Source organism: Neopsephotus bourkii, unplaced genomic scaffold (genome assembly GCF_033783945.1).
Source record: "Neopsephotus bourkii isolate Nb327-2 ecotype Australia unplaced genomic scaffold, CSIRO-AGI_Nbou_v1 NB_1831, whole genome shotgun sequence".
Classification (NCBI taxonomy): Eukaryota; Metazoa; Chordata; class Aves; order Psittaciformes; family Psittacidae; genus Neopsephotus; species Neopsephotus bourkii.
The window spans coordinates 617,011-626,543 of NW_026902304.1; the positions used below are offsets into that span (position 1 = coordinate 617,011).

A 9,533-nucleotide genomic window follows, 5' to 3' on the forward strand; every position below is an offset into this window, starting at 1 on the left:
TATCCTATTGGCACCAGAATCAAACTGGTAGGAGTGGGATGAATTGAGATTCCCTTCCCCCAGCAACTTTAGTTTAAAGCCACTTCCAGCAGCCTGGTATGCCTGTGACTGAAGACACTCTTCCCTTTCTCCAAAGGTGGACCCCATCAGCCCCCAGTAGAGCATGTTTCTCAGAGTGAGTTCCATGGTCTAAGTAGCCAAACCCCTGGTTGTGGCACCAGTGACCATTTGTTGATTCCCCACATTGATACAGATGGCCCTGGACACATGCAGTGAGGATCCTGGGTTGGAAGGCAGCTAATTTCTTTCTTTGCACCAAAGCAGCCCTTCCTTCAGCACTGTGAGTGCTAGTCACAAAGCTTACTTGTTTGCAGTGGGGCCTTTCCCCCACATCTTGGTGGGCAACTCTTACTGCAAAATACAGTGGGGATTTGGTTGTATAGACCCTTTTCTCTTGGCTAGGAAAAGGCTATTAGGAGAAAGCATTTGGTGACTTCAGAAGTGGAAAGGGTTATGCAACAAGGGTTGAAGCTGGGTTTTGCAAATAGCTGGAAATGGGTGGGGGAAAATGGCTGCAACATCTGTCCAGAGAACCCTGGAAATGGTTCCAGTTTGTGTCCAGTCCTGTATGTAAAATGGTGGAAGAGAAAACTGCTGAAGCTTGATCCTGGAAACCTACATTGTTTGAGAGCTGCAAGATGGATGAAGCATTAGAAACAGGAAATGCTAGGCAAAAAAAAAGGTGAAAGCTCTTGTTTGTCAGTAGTTTTTATCACGTGTCAAGTAAGTAAATAAAAAGTAATAATAGTGAATATACTGTAGTAAGTAAACAAAAAACCCATTTTGAGAGGGCTTAATGTCAAGGTGAAAAATGCTATTTCAAAAGGTGATGTGGGGAAGACCACAGAGAGGTGGTCAACTTTTGTGGCTTGCAGCAGACTTCATTACAATTACTTGTGCCAGATTTTTGTTTGTTTTGTGGTTTGGTTTATCTTTTATCATTTCCAGTTTGGAGGGGAAATCATCCCTGAAGGAACCTGAGGAGTGTGGCTGAAGCCCTTCTGCAGGAGAACTTCAGTCTCCTGCAACAAGTCCCATAGCTGAAGGCAGTCTATTCAAGCTAGGCAGTGGTTTTAGGTGGGGCAAGTTACTTGTTCTCGTTTTAATCTATAGATGGGATGGTCCAGATGACATAACCACTAATATAGCAACAGCCTAATGGAATTCTCTCTGCTTGTTTCCATAGGATCTGTGACACTGTTTCTTATGTCAGGCTGTGCCTTTCTTAGTTGTTTGTTTGGCCAAGGATTGGAGTTTCTTGCTTGTACAAAAGCTACTTAATGTTACTGCAAGGTGGCCCTGATGAAATCTGTGTACTTTTCAAGCTGTTGTTCTTAGCTGGAATAATTCCTGCTTGTAAGATGTATGTTCTTATGTAATGGAAAGGTTTAGTTAAAATAAGACAAAGAAAATGTGAGTCTGGTTAATAAATACACAGCTTTTCTTACAGCTCTGCATTTAAAGAATGATGTATACTTCTCAGTTGAGGAATACAGAACATGTTCCAATTATTTTTTATTCAGTCACTTCCAACTTAAAAAGTTTTCAGCATATATCCTTTTAAGTTAACTAAAAATTACTGATCTAGAAATTTAAGGGCTTTTGCATGTATAATTACAAGGTAGATTCTTGCTATTAAGTGCAGGCTCAGTATGTTTACAGAATTCATGTCCTGCGTAAAGTGAAAAATGATCTGATGTTCAGTTTCTGATGATTTCTACTATAGTGACTGATCTCAAGAGGTTGAACTATTTATAAAACAGAAGCATTTTTAAATACATTTTTGTTTTCATGATTGAAGGAAGATGGGAGTTCTGAATATCCTTACTGCAGTAATCAGATACTCTGTGGTGATACTTGCTGCTTACGCTTTCATAAGAGTTAATGCGAGATTATTTGTTGTTGACATGGGACTTCAAAGTGTTGACACAGTTCTGCCTGGCTTTAAGCTTAAACATTTTCAAAACAGCCAAGTAATATCCTATAAATCATCTGCAGCTTTGGCTTTCATAGCTATTTAACCATTTCTTTCCACAGACATATTTGTGAATGACTGTGTGAACAACCTAGTGTTTTATTAACCTACGTAGAAAAATGGGTAGCTACAGTCTTACCAACAACTGTAACAGAAAACTTTACCCATATTACTTTCTCCACCATAAAGTTTCCAATTTATTTGTACATTATCAGGTATAAAAAAGGTTTATGTCTATAATGTCTGTGTGCTTGTTCTTTCTCTACATCTTTTGTTTTTTTTTTTAACAAAACAATCCCGGGGGGAAAAAAAAATAAAGAAAAAAGCGAGCCTTAGAACAGTTTCAGAACAAGTTGTTTGTCTGCACTGAAGCTGGTACAGTGCAGCACAGCTCCAGGCACGTTTCATGCTCAAGTGTTGGTGTGACTGAATTGGCATAGCTCTCAGCCAATTAAATATAAGTAAAACAGAATCTTAATCCTATATTGGAGTATCTTCAAGGTGGTGTACAACTTAGCCCTTAATCTTTAAAAGGTCAGATGCTGAGAGCAATCTAGTACCAGTATTTAATACATTCTAAGTAAGCTCCATCACATTAAACAGATACTGTTGTGTCTAGTTGGTTAAGTTTTTCTTCTCTTAATCCTACATTCAACATAGCTTACTCCAGTTCTGTAAAGGCTTGCTTAACTGAAGTTTCATTATGCTGAAACTGCGTTTACCTGTTCCTGTAGATCACTAACAGTAGTTAATGCCATCTGTTTTTTTTGCTCTGCTGACCTTGACATGGTAGCAGGGCAACAGCGGAGAGAGATGTGTGCTGTTACCATTCTGTGACCCTTGGAGTATAACAGGTAGTGTTCCTTTGTGAAACGCTAACAAAGAACAGTAACCTCATAATTATCTGCAATTATATTAAAGAAAGTGTGTTAAATCCTCACCGTATGTTGTGCTGTTATATAGAAACATCATTGCATGTTCAAAATCATATGGTACTTCCATCACCAACAGAAACTTCAGTCCAAGTATTTCTGAGTGTGCTAGGATTTTTTTTTCCTACTGAATCCTTATCTGGCTTCCACTTCTCTTTCCAAATAGTTAGGAACAGTTATATATACCAATGCTTATCTGTGCACGTTCATGTTATAGGCCAGTATTCAACTGCCAACCTTGGAGCAAACTGAGTTCAAGCAGGCTGACTTGGAACACCAGAAACCCAGTGAAGATGGAGCTAAAGCAGTACCTACGATAAAAAAGACAGACCTGCTGGAGGCTAAAGGTGAGACGGAAATCACAATCTGACAATCAGTTGTTTAAGAACATTTGTAATTTAATTGAACATTTAAAAAACATTTTTGTACACAAGATATAAAACCAACACCAGTAGACTGAACTTTAAGCAATTTTCCAGCTGTGGAGAGGTACAATATTTGTTCAAGCATTTTTATTACTAACATTTCTATGCTTCAGTTTTGTTTAATTGACAAGTTGCATGTAAAGGAAAATACAGATATTTACAACTCTGAAGTCATATTCATTTAATATGGAGAAATTGCTGTTGGAAGCAATGATTTTCAATCACATTTAAAAGACTTGCTTTATTAATACGTTTGACACATCTAGCCTGCTACTCCTCCCTATGGAATAGCTGAAAGTTAGGCTTTAAAAAAAACACACATCCATGCTTCCCCTGGGTTGTCAATGAGCAAAATGCAAGTAAGGAAAATGATACACAGGAAATCATGTTAGTTAACCTAATGTTGCTTGTGGTACTAAACTTGCAGAAACTTGAATTTGAATAGATGTATTCTCATGTGTCAGCCTCGCACAGTACTGTGTGTGATAAAAATTCAATTTCCTATTTAATTATTCTTATATGCTATCTTAAATTAACAGTCTGGGGAGCATGCAACTTCCACTTTAGAGACGAGCAACTGAAGACAACATCTATACATAGTTTCTTCAGGCAAGATTTTTTTTTTTTTACCTTGTTAAAAATACAGATACACAGGGAAAAAAAGTATGGTCATGTCTGCTAAAAGTAACAGCCCTCTGCACTTCCCCCTTTAAAAATTAGAGCAGCCTTGATTTATTTGCAAATCTGCCCATGTGACTGCTTTGTCTTAAGCTACTTTTGAACACCAGATCGGTTTTACTGTTGGTAAGTAAATGCGACAGGAACCTCACACTTACATAGCACACTGCAATTTTTATTTAAAGTGCTTGTTACACCTGCCCAATTTATTAACTGCACATATAAAAATTTTAAGTAGGTAGAAGTATGAAACTGTTGACAACAAACAATGGCTCATCCTTTACCCGGTGTGGTTGGAAGATATCTTTCAGAGGAAGAACAAGAATGGACTGAGAAAGATGAAGCAGTATTAAAGATTTTTAACTTGCGCCACCACTGAAAGGCATTAGATTTTTTAACTCAGAATCATTTTTATTGTTTACAGAAAGAATAAATGGCCTAGCTGACATCAGAAAACAGGAGCCTATGGTAGAAGAGGAGAAGCTCTCTAGTCAAGTGAAAGACCTGCAGGATCCACTCAAGGCTGCTGCTGGTCATGAAGAGATGCTGCCTCAAGATGTGTTACAGCTGGCTGCAGAGCAGGCTGCCAGTGAAGAAGCTGAGAGGGAGCAGCTCCTGAATTATGATGCTAAGCAGGACTCACCCCCCGTAAAGGCTGGTATGTAGCATGCCACACTGTTAAGCAGTAAAGACATGAAAGTGTGGAATAGGGCACGATTCTGCAACAGTGGTGGCAGCTGGCCAGACTTAGTATAAGGTTCCTTAAAGGTTAATATAAGATGTAAAAAGTTAGCCTCCAGCACTATTCTACAGTCTGTGTAAAGATGGAAGCTTGTTTGTAAAACATGGAGCTAACCAGGATGCGTTCTTCTGCATCACTATAGTAGCCTTCCTGTCTTCCTTGATTAGCTGTACAAGGCATTTGGGGAAATCAGTCCCAAAACTGGTATTGAGGCTTCCTAAGAATGATGCATTTGAGAAGGATGAGATATTGACCATCCAAAGCACTGATGGAGAAGAGAGACACTATGTAATAATGTTTTGCATATAGTCTTCTTATAGTGTTGTATAAATGCTAGCTGTCCCTATTTCAAAATAAGCTAGCATGCATACAACTCTACCTAAGGCTTCAGGTATCTACAGTTTATTGTTGTGAGTTTGCAAACTGGAGATCAAATATTGCAAAGGTGCCAGTTTCTGGCATCTGCCATATATGACCCTGAACCATGTGTCTCTATAGCAGAGTACTAATGTTGTTCCTAAAGCTGACCAGGATCTGGGCATCTCTCTGTCTTGAGGAACTTGGTCTCAGGTGGACCCAGTAGCCCAGAGTAATCAAGAGGAAGACTTAACGGCAGTCAGAGCAGGAACTGACGTCCACAAAAAATGCTGCTTGTGCTTTTCTAGTAAACGTACTCATAGAATCACGAGTAGTGATGTTAATGCTGTTGATAACTTGGCAGGGATAAATAACCTTATCTGCATTGTTAAAGCAGTATTTTTCCAACTGCTCTGAAAAGATGCTGCCCAGCGCAGGCTGTTCTGTCCCCAAAAGAGATGTGAATAGAAGTTATGTAAACTGCTTCCATTTTAACAGAAAAAGATACCAGAAAGATTAGGTTAAAAAAACCCCATCTGTTAATTGGTGCAAGAAAAAGCTCTGCCATGTAGCCTGTGAAATGTCAGCATGAGCTAGGAAGACTAGCAGGATGTTCTTCCGCCTTGATTATTAACAAAAATGACACAGTTTACTGCATAGTTTCCCTGTAGACAAAGGTATAAAAAGATTTCTGCTACATTCTCTGAACATCCTTTCTCTTCCAATAAAATCTTCTTTTAAAAGTTTGAGACCTTTAGGTCTGTAACTGTAAACATCTATTTGATATGGTTGTCTGAACATGGACAACTTAAGGCTAAAATTTTTTGAAGCCTGTTTCTAAGCCAGTTACTAATTAGAAGGCTTGGCTTAAGAACATTTAGAACCAGACTCCTGTCTCTCTTTCTAGGGTATGGTTTTTTTTCTGTCTGGTTAACTGAAAAATAAGGGTAGTAGTTTGGCAATCAGAAATAATGTTTCCATCTACTTCTGAGTTCTTTATATAAATAATTCTTAAGATAGTGATTAAAAGTTACTTGAGATGAATTAAAGACAGACGGAAGAAAATCTTCACTGTAAAAGCACTCTGACTCAAGTTAGCACATCATTACTCTTTTTTTTTATGCCATAATCCCATCTTTCTGCTTGGTAGACAAACTAAAGGAAGGCAGAAAACTGAGACAAGTTTTAGCGGTGGTGGCAATACATTTCAAAGCAACACCACAGTCAAGTTCTCAGCATTGGCTTCAGGTTTTACTTTTACTTAGGCTGTCCCTTAATATATTCTGAAGTTGTTTAATGCTTTTGCTTTCTGTCTACCTGAGTGCCATCTGAGTCTTATTACACTTCCTAAATCCCAAAACATTCTTTTTCCCTAGTTCTTTAGACAAGGTTTACAGGAAAAGCTGCTCTGAAATTTAACAGTTTAAAAGGAAAAATAATATAAAAACTTATTGTAAACAGCCATTCAGTCAGCAGCAAAGCAAATTCTCTGGAAGTTTATTACAGTAACTGTCTCTTGTGCAGATAACTCCATGGTATAGCATAAACCTAATTAATTTTAATATTTTTCCAGACAAACAGGAACATGAAGCACTGAAACAAGATAGGGAAGTTGATTACAACTTACATGAGAATGAAGCTGAATCAGAAATGGACAAGCAAGCAGCACTTGCAGGGATTGAAAATGGTAAAAAAGAAACGAAGTTTTAACCCAAGTACTACATGCTGAAAAGTTTGAGACAATATTTTGAACATTATATCCTGTAGCAGATATAAGTAACTATTTTCTGTTTCTTTTTGAACTCTCCCTCATGTGGACAGTGTGACCTACTTTCTGTCTAGCATCACGAAGTTACTGTTTAACATGCACTGGGGAGGGACTGTATCTGCACCTTTATTGTATGGTACTTAACAGTCCATTCAGAATTTCTTCTGCTGTGTTCTAGATTATTTTCCACATGAAGAACTATCACTTCTACCTCTCAAAGAGATTTATATACCTTTTTTTTTTTTCCTAATTAGTTCAAAACCAAGATACGAGGAACCACTTAGCATAGTGAAGAACGACAGAGGTTGTGAACACAGGAAGTTTGTGATGCAGCTTAAGTCACTTCTTCATATAAATGCAGCAAGGATGAGAGCAAAGTGATCTGAGAATCTTTTGATTATGTTCTCAAGGCTTCAGTAAGAGCCTAAATGAAGTAGTATTTTCTTGTGAAGTTTTAGTACTGTTTCAGGGGTAAAAAAAAAAATCTTAAATCTCTGGAGGCTTGTTTAATAAAAGCAGCCTGACCTCTGCATAACTTCTTCCTACTGATTACAGATTTGAAACCAGCTAGCAGTAAGCGTAGTAACTTTGAAGTCGGCTAACTTGTACAGTCATACTATAGAAACAGTATCTGTGCATTGGTGGTAGATGAGAGTCCTCTGCCAAGGACAGATCTTTCCCCTGAGCAGTGCAGTAGAGAAATTCCAGCCTAGTTTTCAAAGGAGGTTAAGAGCAGATAACTTGACATAAAATGGGAAGGATGAAAAATGAACCATGCTGCTGTTTACCACTGTTTGCCTGTTCTGGCGCATTTTATTGAAATGTGGGAAGACTTCAAAAGCATGATCGTAATCCTTGGATACCTTCCAGTATGATATATTTTCCTGGGCCTCTTAAGAGAAATTACTGGTTTACACTGTAACCAGCTGAAGCACCTACAAGAATCTGGTTGTGTTCTCAGCTTTTGGGTTAAGGAAAGAAAGACTTGGACAATAGTGTCCTCGCATTAAGAGAGAAGCCAGAAAGCTGGTTTAGACCTCTGTTCACAAGATGTGTGCCACAGTATGGTTCAGTTACCGCTAACTTGCACAAGTTTATAGAGAGTAAAAATTCCATCTCCTGAACTTTTCATGACAGAAGCTATCTGAAATGGTATGCTACAACTACCCTTTACTCCAACCAGCTACTATCCTCTGCTAAAAAGCAAAAAGGCAAATGCTTGCTGTGTAGAACAGCAATCATCTCAGCTGTTCAGTGACTAATACTCTCTGCTGGACTTCTGACGAAGGTAAACGAGACTGTGCATTTACGAGACACCTCTATGTTTTTCACAGGTGGAGCTGCAGTTCTGTGAACTCCTATGTTATGTAATAGTGTGTCTTATTGCTAATATTCTGTAGCCTTTGTCATTTCTGTAACTCGTTGAATGTAAACTGGAAACTAGTTTATTTGTGATAACCTAGAAATACCTTCTGCTACCTGCAGTGTATAGCCAGCTCTTTGGAAGTTCTCAAGCCTGACACCTGTGTTCAGAGCAATCTTTATGAATATGAACCAACCGCTGTCAAGGCAGCATGGCAGCTTCCTAACCAGGAATTCAAAAATACAATAAAACCCCACAACTGGCTCTTGGCTTTCTCTCAATGAACTTCATTGTGTAACTGTTTCTGTGGGGTGTCATTCCTTAGTGTATTAGTTTACAACACCTGTACCTTACTTCAGCTGCCTAAATATGCACATGGAAGGTTGGTTCATTTGTATACAAAGAATATGAGTTGTCACAGATGAAATGCAGAGCTCAAGTCAAATGGTGCCTAGTAAGCCTAAATATGTAAACAGTTCACTGATAGTCTTGCTACATGTAACTTGAATTTTTGTAAGAAAAGGACTAACTGCCATTACCAAATTATTTGTTGCTCTTGTTTTTTCCACTGTTTAAGTCAGACACCATGGTTCTGGGCTACTACTGCCAGTGCTGCAGGGAAAACAAATCCTTGTAATCTGGAGAGAAAAGGAGGTATGTCTGATACCTGCAATTTTAAATTAAAGGAGTTTTAGCTGAACAAAACAATAGATTCACTGGAACTGTGATTTACATAATGTTTCCTATCACTGAAGATTTTAGTTGCCTAAGGCAGGGAAAGATCTTTGCTGTAATCATCTTGGGGTTAAGTAACACTAGTCTTCGCTGTTTCTCAAAAAGTTTCATTTTAGATAAGAATTTTAAAATAAAAATAGTCTTTGTTGCTGTGTGAACACCTTATTCTGTACAGTTTATATACTTTTAATGTTCATGAAAATTAGAAAGGTGTAATTTTTTCCTTAGTTTTGTAAATTATGTGGAACTTGGTTTCTCTTCTACTTTCTGCTTCCTTCCTTCCTTTGGAGAAATACTAAAAGCTACCCCTGAACTGCTGTCATGTAGGTCAAGATTTTTAAGACAGTTAAGACTGGTGATGGTTCACTGAAAGGCAGTAAAAGCCAGATGAATTCTCAATGCCTGCACTACAGCCAGTTTGCCAACTTTACAGCCACATTTTCCATGATTTTGATTACTTTCACAGCAATACAGAAGTACATTAATCATAAGCAAACA

The 9,533-nt window shown here is 38.1% G+C and overlaps 1 protein-coding gene across 1 annotated transcript in view; it reads left to right on the plus strand.

Annotated features, from left to right (window-relative positions):
- Positions 1–8,838, plus strand: part of GOLM1 (golgi membrane protein 1) — a 34,624-nt gene extending 25,786 nt beyond the window's left edge. Inside the window, exons 7-9 of the mRNA XM_061343916.1 lie at positions 3,185–3,314; positions 4,495–4,728; positions 6,743–8,838. Of these exons, the coding sequence (XP_061199900.1) occupies positions 3,185–3,314; positions 4,495–4,728; positions 6,743–6,879 (501 nt within the window). The 3' untranslated portion in view covers positions 6,880–8,838. The remainder of the gene's footprint in view (positions 1–3,184; positions 3,315–4,494; positions 4,729–6,742) is intronic.
- The last annotated feature ends 695 nt before the right edge of the window (positions 8,839–9,533 follow it).